At 34.0% G+C, this 17,134-nt stretch overlaps 1 protein-coding gene across 5 annotated transcripts in view; it reads right to left on the reverse strand.

Moving 5' to 3' along the window:
* slc30a7 (solute carrier family 30 member 7) overlaps positions 1-16,791 on the reverse strand; it is a 40,517-nt gene extending 23,726 nt beyond the window's left edge. Inside the window, 8 exon segments of one of the 5 annotated variants that reach the window (NM_001444070.1) lie at positions 744-794; positions 965-1,138; positions 6,234-6,363; positions 6,453-6,540; positions 7,172-7,285; positions 9,899-10,000; positions 10,480-10,675; positions 16,625-16,791. In NM_001444070.1, the coding sequence (NP_001430999.1) occupies positions 744-794; positions 965-1,138; positions 6,234-6,363; positions 6,453-6,540; positions 7,172-7,285; positions 9,899-10,000; positions 10,480-10,559 (739 nt within the window). In that variant the 5' untranslated portion in view covers positions 10,560-10,675; positions 16,625-16,791. 5 annotated transcript variants of the gene reach the window in all.
* Positions 16,792-17,134: the final 343 nt, after the last annotated feature.

A 17,134-nucleotide genomic window follows, 5' to 3' on the forward strand; every position in this document is an offset into this window, starting at 1 on the left:
ATCTCAATAAAAGAATATTTTTCAATTTACAATACTGTTAATAATTAATAAATATTTTATTTATAATATTATAAGATTTAAAATGCATTAGATTTATTTATATGTTATAAACCACACAAGATATTTTTTCCTAGAATTATATGCAAATTAGTGCATGTTTAATTCAATGACTCATATACATATTCAAACAAAAAAGTTAGAAATCTTCCACTTACTAAAAATCTTTGAGTCAAATATGTGCAAAGTAAAATAAATCTAAATATCAATAAACATAAATACAAGTCTATTTTTATCATATATAATACATTGGATTAATAATATATTAATATTACTTTTCCATATTTTTTTATATATAATGTGTTACATTTATTTCTAATAAATTATATTTATAATAAATAAAAATCTAAATATATTTTGAACCAGATTTTATACCATACAATATATTTTAGTCCTAGAATCATATGCAAATTAGTGTATATTTCATTTAATGTCTCACTTGCATATTTCAACAAAATATTTTTTAAACAAAAGATTTGCAGTAATTCTTAATGAGAAGTTACCACTACAAGAGTTTATCCATCAAGAACTCAAATACTGCCCACCTATAAAAGAGGAAAACGCTGTCTAGATCTGATAGATGTGGAGGTAAATATTTTCATATCTGCTGATTAGCATGTCGAACTCTGTAACAAGAGATCTCTAGCGCCATCTGCAGGTCAACAGACACACAAAAACACCCTTACCTTGTAAAATCTGCTTGCTGGAGCCTTTTCCGGGTGTGAGTGTGTGGTCATCTGAGGACACAGACAGATTAGAAATGAATCACTGCTATACCAGACACCATCACGATGCATCAAAACAGGTTGTGCAATTTCGACTCTCAGCGTGAGGATGACAAATAGCACATCAGAGCCATTAGAACAGGCCTGAGTCACAGGATCGATGTGGTGGTTCGAGCTCGTACCGTGGCAGTGCTGATCGTCATGTGAATGGCCGTGTCCTCCGTGCGAGTGGCCGTGATCGTGTCCGTGTTTGGACTCATGACTGTGGCCGTGTCCACCATGACTGTGGCCGTGTCCTCCATGACTGTGGCCGTGTGCTGCACTACCGTTAAACAGAGAATGACTGTGGCCGTGGTCTGAAAAACAAAGAGGATGTATTTGATAAATTAGTGATTACTTCGTATAAGTTTAAACAATCAAATCAAACTGAGTAACTATTATGCTTGCAGTTTTGTGAGACCTGTTTGCTAATAAAGTTTAAATTAAAAAGTAATCTTTTGTATTTAGATGTATTTAAAAAAATAAATAAATAAAAATAATATATATATATATATATATATATATATATATATATATATATATATATACACAAACACTCACCCAACACTGATTTTATTATTATACACTCACTGGCCACTTTATTAGGTACACCTGACTAGTACCAGGTTGGGCCCACTTTTGCCTTCATAACTGCCTTAATCCTTCGTGGGCATGGATTTAATAAGGTACTGGAAAATTCTTCTGAGATTTTGGTCCATATTGAAATGATAGTATCACACAGTTGCTTCTCCTGTTCCACTACATCCTAAAGGTGCTCTATTTTATTGAGATCTGTTGACTGTGGAGGCCATTTGAGTACAGTGAACTCATTGTCATGTTCAAGAAACTAATCTGAAATGATTCGCTCTTTATGACATGGCGCGTTATCCTGCTAGAAGTAGCCATCAGAAGTTGGGTAAACTGTGGTCATAATGGGATGCACATGGTCAGGAACCAGGGCCGGATTAACCAATGGGCCTTATGGGCACAGGCCCAGGGGCTCGTGCGCACTAGGGGCCCCTGCGAGGGGGGAGAAAAAAAGACAATTTCAGAGTGTCTTTTTAGGCTAATTGCAAATAGCGCATCTAATTGGAATAAGCTATTCAGGGTTTACACCCATCGATGCCTGATTGATAGAGACAATATAAGTAAAGAGCTGTATAACAATACATCCTCAGTGGCGCACCTTGTAAGGCGCACAGCATCATCTTTTGACGCGATTGATCATGAACTCGGATCGAATCCAACATCAGCTGAACTCGTGCTACTTTTTTTTCCTCCCCATTACATATCAGATTGGAAATATATTTATTTTTAACAGGAAAGAAACATTTTTTTTTTAAATAATGCAAATGCGATATAAAGTCACAAGTGTCTCGTGGGTATTTAATAATGTTTAGCCTTATTATAGGTGCCTCCCTCTCTGCAAAAACTATATTGCTCAGACAACTGTATTTCCTCTGAGCAAAAAAAAAAATCGAACACATATTAATATTATATTTAAATTGCCTTTTTTTCTTTAACTAAACAGAATACTGTCATTGGTCAAATGCGGAAACGTCAGTTTTGTAATAACCTGCACTAAACTGAGCGGACTTTAGTGTAACGTTATATCTGTCATAGATAAAAAATGAGTGGACAAGTGGATTTAGCAAACGCGAGAGAAAGAGGAGGGGAGGCATCTTTATTGAAGCATTTTCCATACACACCATCTTTAAACAGACCCGTGATCAGGAGAATGAGGGTACAGAAGGAGACGTTTTTATAGTAACTTTAAATGATGAGAAGCTAGCATTAACCAGGCGGAGGAGGCTAACGGCAGAGCAGCGCGGACTGGATTCATCGTGTGAGAGACAGACAGAAAAGGAGAGAGAGAGAGGGAGAGAGAGAGAGAGAAAGGCCCAGAAGAGGAGAGAGACGGGAGAGAAGAGGTATAGTGTGTGTGATTTAAATATGTGGGCAACAAATTATAGATTAATTTTATTTAAAAATTATTATATTATTCTTATTTTTTAAATTCAACTATAGGGGTGCGGCCAGGTAGGGGGCCTTACAAGACAATGTGCCCAGGGGCCCCTAAGTTCTTAGGGCCTACTCACACTATGCCATCTGTACCGTGCCCAGGACCGTTTCCCGGATCGTTTGAGAAGTGTGAGTGCGTTGAATCGGGCTCAAGCACGGTTCACTTGGCCGGCCCTGGCCCGGTTGGAAGAGGTGTGCCTGAGCGCGGATCACTTGGGCTTTGGTGCGGTACGCTCGTGTGTGAGTGCAAAACGCGCCAAAGCCCGAAACTGAAAGCGATACGTGACTTTTTAAGGGTTTGTTTCATATGGATTTATTAATCATTCTTACTGTTCAGTGATCGCAAACTGCCGTAGTTTATTAAAGACGCAAACCCCTCACTGCAAGTCAGCTGCGCGCCTTCAGCAGACCTCCTCATTCCTGCAGAACGAGGGCTTTATGATTGTTTATGAGCGCCAAAAGTGGCGGATCTGTCCTGTGAAATATCTGACTGCGTGTCACCGCATCCCTAAGGACTGTTTGGCGAAATATTTGACTGCATGTCACTGCATAACAAACGACTGACACGATATAACAAAAGAAATCTCCACTGTGCTACTGGGTGAGGGCGTATGGCAAGCCGTTTTAGCATTTAAACCTTGTTCTGACTATCCGTAAATATATTTAGAGATATCTCTAATTATATTTTGACTAGTCATAATTATAATTCGACTAGTCAGATTGGAGATTTCTGCAAATATATTATGACTGACTAGCCATATTCCTCCATTGACTTCCATTGAAAAATATTTGCAGATATCACTAAATAAGTTTTGACTAGTCACGATTGTAATTAGAGATGTCTCCAAAAGAATCTTGACCATGCAAAAATCCAATTCAAGATATCTACAACTGTAATTCGACTATTAGTAAATTAATTAGAGTTATCTTCAAATATATTTGTAAATATCTCTAAATGTAACAAATTAAAGATATCTCCAAATGTATTTTGACTAGCAAAAACTCAGTTAGAGATATCTCTAATTACAATTGTGACTAATCAAAACTCATTTAGAGATATCTGCAAATATTTTTCAATGGAAGTCAATGGAGGAATATGACTAGTCATAATATATTTGCAAATATCTACAATCTGATTTCGTACTAGTACAATTGTAATTGCAGATATCTCTAATTGTCATTCTGAGTAGTGGAATTATAATTATGACTAGTAAAAATATAATTAGAGATATCTCTAAATATATTTATGGAGTCAGAACAAAGATTTAAATGCTAAAAAGGCTTGCCATAGAGAGCGCTTCTCACTGAACAGAGCAGCAGCGATGACGTAAGCGTGCCGAGGCCCGATATGGTGTGAGCGCGGGGAGCGTCAGGGGAGACGAGAGGGGGGACATGCGTGCTTTGGCCCGGTTCGAGGCAACTGTACCTAGTGTGAGTACGGCCTTAATCCGGGCCTGTCAGGAACAGTACTCAGGTTGGCTTTGGCGTTGACTCGATTCTCAATTGGTGTTTATGGGCCCAGAGTGGGCCAAGAAAATATCCCCCACACAATTACATCACCACCCCTAGCCTGAACCATCGATGCAAGGCAGGATGGATGCATGCTTTAATGTTGTTGATGCCAAAGTCTAACCCTACCATACGAATGTTGCAGCAGAAATCAAAACTTATCTGACCAGGCAACACTTTCCAATCTTTTATTGTCCAATTTGGGTGAACCTATCCAAATTGTAGCCTCAGTTTCCTGTTATTAGCTGACAGGAGTGGCAACTGGTGTGATCTTCTGCTGCTGTAGCCCATCCGCCTCAAGGTTGGACGTGTTGTGCATTCAGAGATGCTCTTCTGCATGCCTCGGTTGTGACGAGTGGTTATTTGAGTGACTGTTGCCTTTCTATTAGCTTGAACCAGTCTGGCCATTCTCCTCTGACCTCTGGCATCAATAAGACATTTGCCCCCACATAACTGCTGCTCACTAAATAGTTTCTTTTATTCTGAATATTCTATGTAAACTCTAGAAAAAGTTGTGAGTGAAAATCCTAGAAGATCAGCAGTTTCTGAAATACTCAGACCAGCCCGTCAGGCACCAACAGCCATACCACATTCAAAGTCACTTAAATCCCCATTCTGATGCTCGGTTTTGAACTGCAGCAGATCATCATGACCAAGTCTAAATGCCTAAATGCACCAATTTGCCGCCATGAGATTGGCTGATTAGAAATTTGTGTTAGTAACGAGCAGTTGGAGAGGTGTACCTAATAAAGTGGCCGGTGAGTGAGTATGTATATATATGTATGTATGTATGTATGTATGTGTGTGTGTGTGTGTGTGTGTGTGTGTGTATAATATATAATTTTAACATTACATGTTCAGTAAATATAATTAAGATAATTTATGATTAAGAATATTTAAAAATCAGTAACAATAAAAAACAAGAATACATAAGTATGTGTAATTTTTTTAAACATTATTATTTACTAGTTTGATTATACGTGTAACTACTGAAAATATATTGACATAATTATAATACAATTTTTGAAGATATGCATTTGGATATGTATAATTTATTAATTTACTATATAATTACACTACACTTTAAATGTATATAATAATAATGTATAATAATATACATCTGTGATATACAATAATACAAATTCATTAACATTTACTACTGACAAACTACTACTGATAATGATGTTTACAATAATAATTATGATAATAATAATAATAATAATAATAATAACAACAACAAAAGAATAAAATGTACTTTGTTTTCATTTGTATAATATTAATTGAATACTATCAGTTTTAAATCAATTATAATCCAAAAATATTAGTAGTAAATAAAATTACCATAAAAATAATTGAATTATTATTAATAATATAATATAATATAATATAATATAATATAATATAATATAATATAATATAATATAATATAATATAATATAATATAATAACACTAAGATCATTGTTGGTCTGTATCATTTGCACAATACTACTTAATGGAAAAAGCACAAAAGTATTACATAACTGCAAAAATAAAAATCAATAAATGTTGAACGCTTAACTCTTTAAATTGATAGTTCACCCAAAAATTCTGCCTTAATTTATTCATCTTAAAACCCATAAAAGTGTCTTTCTTCTGTTGACCCCAAAAGAAGATATGCTAAAGAATGCTGATTGCAGGCACTCATTGCCTTCCATAGTATTTTCTTAGGATAAAAGTTGAAGGGTGCCAGCATCTGCATTTGTGTTCAACAGAGGAAAGAAACTCATCAAGGTTTAAAACCATATAATAAACAGTAAATAATGAGGTAATTTTCTTTTTTGAGTGAACTATCCCTTTAATTCCAAACATTAGAGTTTACTGGTTCAGTATGAGACCCTCACCATCACCGCCATGTGAATGTCCATGTCCTCCATGTTGGAAAACAAATATTCCTACAAGATTGACCAGCAGTCCTGCTATAGACACGGGCAGCAGACGATCGTGATGCACATCAGGGGGTTCCAGCGCCCTCTGGTGAACAAACACAGTACCACCATCCATTAAAATACACATTAGTAGATTAATGTCACTTGATAAATCAATCTTATGATCATACACACCTCGACTCCTTCTGAAAAGATAAAGAAGGCGGTAAAGATGAGGAAAAGGCCGTTCACAAAGCCTGCGAGTACTTCTGCTCTGACGTACCTAGAAGATGACCAAACAAATTTGCATAACTAAGTGACGCAACTAGCAGTTTCCTGTTAGCAGAATTGAAGACATCAATTTAGAAAACTTGCATCACTAGCTTCCTTCCACATATTTAATGGGATTGTTCACCTAAAAATAAAAAGTTACTCACTACATATTCTTGTGAATACATATATGTATTCATACTCAGTGCATCCAAAGCTTTAAGAAGTATCTTTTTCTTCTGTTAAACACTAAAGGAGATATTCTGAAGAATACTGAAAACCAGTAACCATTTACTTGCATAGTAGGAAAAACAAATACAATAAACGTCAATGGTTACAGGTTTTCAGCATTCCTCAAAATATCTCCTTTTGCGTTTAGATCAAGTGAATTTTGAGTAAACTGTCTCTTTGAAATGGACAATTTAGGATTAAGCATAAAAAAACGCTGAATAAAAAAAAAAAAAGATGCAAATAAAACCTAAAAATGTACATAAACTAAGACCAAAACCCTTATGGAATAAAAATCCCTTTAGGCGCATCATGTGCAAGTCGTGTGATTTTGCCTCAACAGATCATGTGATTGGATAACTGGACTAACCAGGGAACCAATCCCATCTCGCACCATCTTAAATATTGTTTCTCACCCGTAGGAGAAGGAGTCATTAGACCTCCACCGTGAGATGACTGATGCTGCGAGGCCTGCCAGGAGAGCAGTGCAGTCGAAGAACATGTGAAAGGAGTCTGATATAAGACCTAAACTGAGAATCAAAACACACACACACAATGGGAAGTGTCAAATTAGCACGAAACCTGAGGAAAACACCCACGTATTGAGGTCAGAGAGGCATTGTGTAGAGGCTATTCTTAGACGTGATTGAGTCTTTCATTCGGAGACTAAGATGAAAAGTTAAACAGTACAAAAACTCTACACACATTCACACAGAGATTTCCAGGTACTATTGGTTGTAAGATGAAAAACTAAATTAAACTAAATTATATACAGAGATTATAGAGATTTATATAGAGAGTTCTTTTTTTTATTTAAAACTAAACCAAAATAATAATGATAAAAATAATAGTTGTTGTTGTTATTATTATTATTAATGATAATAATAATCCAAGCTCTGCAGTCTGTCATTTGGTTACTATTATCTAATGACAGATTCTATGTTAAGCTCTTATAATAACAACAACAACAAATAAAGTAAATCCAGCATTACTCCATGCGCTCTCATTAGTTGGATTGTTTTATTTGCATATAGTTATCAATTCATCAATATTGACATTTTAATTAGAATAAATAATAAAAATGTAAATTAATTGTAGTACTACTGTAAGTATTATTGTATTAACATTTTTGATTGACCAATAATAATAATATTATTAATTATAACAGTAACGCTAGCTTTACTGTTTTCAACTAAAGTAGACATTTGACATATTTGTGTATGAACCTTGACACACATGGCATACTTATGTATGTCATAATATCATCAACTGCATATTATTATCAGTAAAATTTTAATTACAGCAACACAAAAAAAATACAGCAGCAAAAATAATAATAATAATAAGAACATCATTTTTGAGTTAATAATTGTAATTATAAAAAATGGGATTAAAATAAAAATAATAATTTTCTGGCTTGTCATTAGCAAGATTTTCAATTGCATATGTGTTTTAAATAATTAAAAAATAACAACAAGAATAGTTATTAAAATTAGCATTACTACTTATTGTTTCTAACATGTTAATAAATAATGACAGTAATTATATTACAAATGAAATATTATTATTAATCAAGCATAGCTGAAAATGTAAATTAAATGAGTTAAAACTGTTATTGTTATGGTAATAGGTACATTTATAGATTTTAATAATATTTATATAATATTATCAATATTATAGCTTTACTGCACAACTAATGCAGTGTCATTCGCATGATGTTATAAAAAAGAACATTACCAGAAATATTTATTATAAAAATAAGCAACAAAAAAGCAGCAACAATAATAATAAAAAGACATTAAACGATAGACTGCATCTTTAGCATAGACTGTCAACTGCATATTATCCATGTATTAAATATTTAAGAATAGTTATCAAAATTAACAATACTACTACTTTTATTGTTACTAAAATATGAACAAATAATGACAGTGATTATCTTAAAATGTCATATTATTAATATTATGATTATTATTAATTATGCATAACTGAAAATGTCAATTACATGAACTAAAACTGTTGTTATGGTGACAGTAACATTTATAGATTTTAATAATTATACTTAATTTTATTATTATTAATATTATTATTATAGCTTTACAGCACAACTAATGCAGTGTCATTCGCATGATGTTATAAATTGCAGAACATTACCAGTAATATTTGTATTATAATAAGCAACAACAAAAAAGCAGCAATAATAATAACAATAAAACATTTGCAGAATTATAAAAAATTACTTATTTGGTGGATTGTATTTTTCAGTAATGAAGTTTGCACTGCGCGCTCACAGTTTTTAAACTTTCTTTGGTGTGATAATCTTGTCAGTAACATTATTCAGAAGGCCATGTTTCACACATTAAATAATGAGTAGAGTTGACTTCATTAGTACCCGTAGGTAGATTATTTTGCAGCAGAATTGCAATTACTTTGTATAGTTTTTATTTTACATTCCTAGGTGATACAAAACACAGACGTTTCGGCACAATGCCATCTTCAGTGTGATTGTGGATTGTATCTTTATCATAGACTAACAACTGTATATTATCCATGTATTAGTTAACAAGGATCGTTTTTAAAACTAACATTATTGCTATGGGCGATTGTTACTAAAATATTAATACAGTGCTAATATTAAGAAATAATTTCTGATTATTAATCAAGTTATTAATAACTGACTCACTGAGTGGCATTTTTGCACAATATTATAAAAAATAAAATAACAGAAAGTGTGTTAAAATGTATGTAATAAAAGAACATATTATTGATCAGATTAGTGACTTTTTGTTGTTGTTATTTTCATAATAACACAACTGAGTTTCACCTCTTATTCCAGGAACCATGTCAGCAAATATTTATATAAGTAAACACTTTCAATTACTGTCAATCTAAACAAGAGCATCATAATCATCATCATCAGAGGCAGGATGTTTTGTCCACACAGCCTCCACAACAACTTTTGTGACACGTCAAGCAATTTATAAATCATCAACCTCACCTCATGGACACTCATGATGACAAACTATAATCACAAACCCAATCAAAACACCCAAACAGAAGAAATAGAGCAAGCTCAAAACAAAAGCGCATCCCACATTTAGCTCGACGTGGCATTTCTAGTGTTTGGCCCCTGGTGCTGTTACCTGTTACTCCATATGCCGTACAGCAGCTCCACGAAGGCGAAGGACAGGTTCAAACACAAGAAGAAAAACAGATTCCGAGACGTTTTATCGGCAAGAATTGATCTGTTGAAGCAAACAAAAACAAAAAAGCGAAAGTGACTTCATTTAAAAAGTGGCCTGACCAGACAGACGAGGTCTGGAAACACAACTAACAAACACATTGCTGTAATGTATTCAAATATAACGCTTCAGAAATATGACATGTGCTCCAAATAAGCTATTATTAGTCAAAATTAATCGTGGAATGAATTAAAATCTGTTGTGACTAGTTAAAATAAAATTATTATAGCTTATGTGAAATTTTTAGTTCTTCCGGCTAACAGCTGGTTAGCCAAAAATAAGCGTTGTTTTCGGTGTAGATGAAACATTTATGTATTACATTTATTACATTTATATTTCAATCATATTAATAATGTTTTTAATCCGATTTTTAATCCGAAATAAAGTCTCGCGAGTTTATTAGCATGCTAACAGCATTAGCCACGCAAACCGACAGCTGTGAAGGGAAGTCGGAGGATTATTTGGCAGATAGTTGTCGTTACCTGAACCAGCCCGATAGCTTGACGACCAGGTTGAATTTGGCAGGCTTGTACTCGTCATCTTTGATTGATAACGGGAGCATTTTTCAGTCAAGCGTCTCTCCGGTAGCCGTTGAGCAGCACTGCGGCTTCACGAGCGTCTGGACGCAAGAGAGCGACGAGTCCTGGCGTCGACGTCGCGTGCGTCATGACACTGACCCTAGTCTGTAAGAGTGTGTGTGTTGTAAAATTTGTCATTCATTCATTCATTCGTTCATTCATTCATTCATTCATTCATTCATTCATTCATTCACATGTGCATTCATTTGTTTGTTAACAATACTAGCATTTTTATTTCACTAATTCATTCCTTCATTCATTCAGCTATTCAGATATTCATTCATTTGTGTAATTGTTTTGTTTTGTATGTTAAACATACAAACATTTTTTATTTGACTCATTCATAAATTAATTTGTGTAGCCTATTTATTTGTTTTAAAAGATACTAACAATTTTATTTCACTCCATTCATTCATTCAATCATTCAGTTTCATTGATTAATTTGTGTATTTATTTATTTGTTGTTAAAAATACTTAAAATTATCTTATCCATTCTTTCATTCTGTTATTCATTCATTATTAATTTATTAATGTATAAATTTGTTTGTATGTTAAAAATACTAACAATCTTTATTTTACTCCATTTATTCATTAATTAATTAATTCATTTATTTAGCTATTCATTCATTTGGGTATTTGTTTTTTTGTTTTGTTTGTTTGTTTGTTTACATCTTGAGTTATCGATTAATTGAAAATAGGTAATACATTAATTAGCTCATCCATTCTAAAAATATTGACTTTTTTTATTTTCTCAAAGCATTCATTCATTCGTTCGTTCGTTCATTCGTTCGTTCATTCCAGGTTCATTTATTCATTTTTTCAGCCATGTTAAAAATTATTTAATCCATATATTTGATAATTTATTAATAAATAATAGATATTGCATTCCTTAACCTATTCATGTAAGAAATATTCATTTTATTATTATTTAATTTTAAACTGAGTATATGTTTCATTCATTCATTCATTTATTCATTTTATATGTACAGTTGTAAAGTTGAGTAAGTTCAGTATTTAAAAATGATTGATTGTCCATGCAATATTTTATAGTTTACTCAGGGGGAAAAGTTATAAATGTAAGAATTTCAAATCATAATTCATTCATTTTACTTTGGCTTAGTCCCTATATTAATCTAGGGTCGCCACAGCAGAATGAACCACCAACTCATCCAGTATATGTTTTACGCAGCGGATGCCCTTCCAGCTGCAACCCAGCACTGAGAAACATCCATACACACTCATTTACACACATACACTACAGACAACTTAGTTTATTCAATTATAGGCCTATAGCGCATGTTTTTGGACTGTTGGGGGAATCCGGAGCACTTGGAGGAAACCTACGCGAACATGGGGAGAAAATGCAAACTCCACACAGAAGTGCCAACTGACCCAGCCGGGACTCAAAGCAACAATCTTCTTGCTGTGAGACAACAGTGCTAACCACTGAGCCACTGTGTCACCAACCATAATTCAAATAATCATGATTCAAGTTACTATTATTATTATTATTATTATTATTATTATTATTATTATTATTATTATTATAATTTCAGTTATTTATTAATGTTAACAAATTTATTGAATAGCAAGCAATCTTTGTAATATTTGTAACATTAGTTTGAAGAAGTTTATAAATAATCTGTTTTTGTGTACCCCAAAATATTTGTATTTCATATTTTTGTATAATCATTTTAAATATACTAAATAAATAATGTTTATTTTTTATATTATAGACTAACAATTATTCATTACATACATGTTAAATTGATCATTATTATAAGAAAATTACCATTATTATATACAGTATGTATGACTGTTCAGTTGAAGCGTTCAGTTAATATTATATATTTTGCAGCATCAGACCACCAGATGTCACTCTTTTATCATTAGAGTAATAGAGATTGCCACATGATTTTACAGAAAACTAAACAAAGAGCTGTTCACAAACCATAGCCACAAACATATGAAAGACCTTTCTGTAAGAAAAATAAATTATGATAGATAAAAAATGTAAAATATGTATGCGTTGTTACAGAAAACCTTCTCAAATAAAGCAAGATTTAGCCTATAGTATCATTTTGTTGTAATGAAAATGAGACAGAGACATAAATTGAAGGCTCTCTCTAAATTCTATTTATTTTAAAGTGTTTTGAGTGTTAGACTAGCCTACTTTTATAGCACTTTATCATTTTTCATAATTCTCATCATACTTTGTTTGATTAGACACAGCACTATACTCCACAATGTGTTGTACATTTCATTTAAAAGATTGAGATGTTTCCCCTGGATGTTTGTAGGAAACCTACTATCTAAAAAAAAAAGGAAAAAAAGATCAAGTATTTTTTTTTTTATAATTCTTTCAATAATTTATTTTCCTTCGACTTATTTCAGAAGTCGCCACAGTGGAATGAACCACTAACTATTCCAGCATATGTTTTACGCAGCGGATGCCCTTCCAGTCACAAACCAGTACCAAACACCCATACAGAAAATTTATCCAGAGCACCCGAAGGAGATCCATGCCAACATGAGGAGAACATGCCAACTCCACACAGAAATGCCAATTGACCCAGTCAGGACTCAAACCAGCGACCTTTTTGCTGTGAGGTGACAGTGCTAACCACTGAGCCACTGTGTCACCTTTTTAAAACCACTTCTGTAAAAAAACACTGATTCCAATGTAAAAAAAAACTATATAATATCCCATTTTCATGTTGTCACTTGTCACTTTATGAAAGCTTCTGTACCCAAAACAAATGTAGGCCTATTTTGTGTGTAAGCACACTTGGCAATAAAACCGATTCTGATTCACATATTAAAAGTAGCATTTTAGAAAACTTTTAATAATATTAAAATATTAATAAATATGAATATTAAAATAAATAATAATAAAAAATTGCAAGTAGCTTAATAATGTCATCAATCAACTGAGGAAGTGATCACTTCGAAAAGCCTTCATTTCAATTTGCCCTATTCACCTGCAGTGTAAAGAATAAAGGACTTCAAGGAAGTAAAAGCTTAGTAAAGCACAAGTTTTAACGCCCAGAGATGAACAGAAACAAAATGCTAAACTGTGCAAGACCTGCATTTTAAATACCTCAAAACAACACTTCAGTGCTCCCTCGATCCAAGAGAGAAAAAAGGGTGTTCTCATGGTAACAGCTTCAGCAGACGGGAATGGGAACTCAAGCACAGCCTGTTGCCGATCAGCAGACGCTCACAATGTGCTTCCCCTGATTTACACAAATGTGAAATCACACACCTATTATTTAACGCCTATCATACGCGATTCAGAGTTATTAACTTGCTCAGTAATAATTCTACACGGCTCCGCAGACTCCATCTGTCGTTTCGATCAACGTTTTGCATATTGAAATTGATTCGAACAATCGGATCCTTATGCTGAGTCGTGCTTTGACACGCTTGAGCGTCTTAAAGGGCATGAGAGAGTGAGAAATGGTGTTCTCAAAGACACCGCACGTCTCATTCATTAATCTCATTAATATGCATGAGGAAAGCGGGCTTTTGTTAGGCCAGGAGTATCAGCAAACTTGTAGCGCGTTTCTAATAATAACCTTTTAGAAGAGCTTCTCACACGCACGCACGCACGCACGCACGCACACACACACACACACACACACACACACACACACTGCATTGAGAACATCCTAGTTAACCAGTGGTTCTTATGAGAAATCTTGTGCAACATTATTCCTGCGAGACGTGGTGGGTGTCTTTTTTCCGGTTTTGAATTCGACAAGTTTTGGTTTTGTGAGAAAGTTGCATGTGGAGTATGAAATCCTCAAGCTGTTTTCCCACATTAAGAATGAAACTGACATTTATTAGCGCCCACGGTGATCATTTAAATTAAAGGGATGATCTGTCAAATTTTCCTTGATCTCTTGAAAAGTTACAACCCTAAATAAGAAAAGTTGGCACAGTATGGTAAACGCAAATAAAAAAGAAAGAAGGGATTTCTAAATTTAATTTGACTTGTATTTCATTGCAGGCAATACAATAGCACATTATTTCATGTGTTCCTCATGATTTTATATACATTTTAAATAAATATGTATTCCCATTTCGGTTCTTGCTACACATTTAAAAAAGTTGGAACAGTAAAGCATTTACCACTTTGTAATGTTGCCATTTCTTTTAACAACACTTTTAGGCACTGAAGACATAAAGTGATGAAGTGTTTCAGGTGCATTTTGTCCCATTCCTTCTGCAAACAAGTCTTAAGGTGGGCAACACTACAGGGTCTTCTTTGTCACATTTTGTGCTTTAAAAGGCTCCACACATTCTATATTGGAGACAGGTCGGGACTGCTGGCAGGCCAGTCAAGTAGCATTTATTTAATCAGGCTGCTAAAAAATGACTCATTTGTACGTGAAGTGGCATGTGACGTCACAGTTTTACACAGACTCTGACTACACAGAGTATAGGCTCCACCCAGTGGCATTAATTTTGCATTCCACATACAGTCAGAGGTGGGAATTTCAGCAGGTTAAGTTATGCTAAACTTTTGTGCTCTCACAAAACAATGTCTTACACATTTCTGGTAAATACTGCAGTTAATTGTATAGATTAATTACTAGCACACAAAACTAAAAACTAAATAATCAAACTTAAACTCTAACAAGTGTTAATTTAAGCCTAAGTCTCAACTAAGTCTTAACACAAGGTTACTTTTATTGTCAACATTATATTAATTCAATGCTAGCCAAAGCATTCTGGGAACTACCAATGCGATCTTACAGTAATTCGTATCGTTTTGATTCTAATTCGTATGAATTCATACAATCTCATTCATACAATTTAGTCCGATTTGCTTATCCCTCAGTGACGGTTGGGTTTAGTGCCTCCTTTTAAATATCCGCTTGTTAAGTGTGACGTCATGCGAAGCGGCTTCCGGGTCCAAGTGCTCTATTCAACTGAATGGGGAGACTCATGAAATGTTTATAATAAACGTTTACAAAGCGATTTAATGCTTTCGAAAATCATGATCGCAGTATATATGTCCATGCCTAATAGCCAATGGCCAGAAAGTGATTATTTTTTTATAAATTGTTACATTTTTGGTATTTGTTATGCAGCAAGCCCAGAGATTGTTGTGTACACTATGCTTCTATATAAAATTAACTTTAATGTGTGATAGGAATAAAACGTGATCATAAACGAATGATTTCTCCACTCAAATGAGTGGCGGCTTGGACCCGGAAACAGTATTAACTACATCACAAACACGTCACCACTTAACAAGCGGATTGTAAATTTTTGTAAGACTAAACTCGAACTTGAAGTAGAAACTAAACTGATCAAATGTAAAATACTTACGTTTCCTCGTGAGATCAGGCTGGAACTACACTCCCACTAAATAGTTGGCTACACTGACACGTTTCCTCCATGTTGACCCTATATAAGTGATTAAGTTAAAATTTTTTTTGACCCAACACAATTAAGTTTTTTTTTTACAAATGTAAATGGACTGAACATGAAATAAGAACTGTGTTTAAACAAGAAATGTTTGAACAAGTGGCAATTTTATATTTTGATGTGAATAAATGCAACATTTCTTGGGGAAACACAAAGGTTTTATGAGGAAATTAGTTATTCTTTACATTGTAAACATGCTGGTTTCCACAAAATCGCTTTGTGTTGGGTTTCCACATTTGGTGTATTGAACAAGTAGATTGAACATAAAACAATTGAGCTGTCGCAAAAAAAAAAACAACAACTCAAAAATCGTTTTCGTTTTGTTCGCAACATTTTAATCAGTTGTACTCACATTATGGTTTACAACTGCCAAAAATATTCCACTTGAATGAAGAAAAACCTAAACAAAGTTCCATAAAGGAGCCGCTTGTCAGCAATCTATCTTAACTGTGCCAACGAATTAAAGACTATTAAAACAGCCTTGACTTGAATTGTCTCTTAAGATAGGAATGTTATTGAAAAGCATCTCCCACTAAGCCTAATACCCCACTGACTCTCTCTTTCACTCTCTTTATCGGACATGCAAAGCAGCCAGAGTAAACATTCTTACCTTCCTCTTGTTTAATTTACAGTTCATGCAGCCAGATAGAGGCCTCTCACATTCGATTTCACATCCTGCATCTATACAAGCTCTCCAGTCCAAACTCCAACATCTTCTATACATTCACCACATACAGAATTCCTCTGACGCACATCTGGCCTACTTTATTTGTGTTTATATTCTTAGCTTGCATTCATTCCCTTATGGAAACAAGCGTTTGTAAGATGAGATCATGATACTCGGATTCGCTTGGTTTTGGTGAAACTTGGTCTGACTACAAAGTCAGTCCTCGTGTTTTGGCATTGTAGACAGTGCTAAAGGGCAGTTCACACCATGACTGATAACTATGACCATGAAGATTTAATGATCTGAATGCCCAAAGGGAGATAGAAAAAATGTACGAAAGGGGAATTTTTTCAGTGTTTTTGGATTCTCAAATGTTTCATTTCCCAGAAAAGCTCACTTGGAAAAATCGAAAAATAGCATTCACTGGTAAATCGTCTGTTTCGTGAGACGCTT

The sequence above is a fragment of the Danio rerio genome, chromosome 22 (assembly GCF_052040795.2).
Source record: "Danio rerio strain M-AB ecotype USA chromosome 22, GRCz13ab, whole genome shotgun sequence".
Lineage (NCBI taxonomy): Eukaryota > Metazoa > Chordata > Actinopteri > Cypriniformes > Danionidae > Danio > Danio rerio.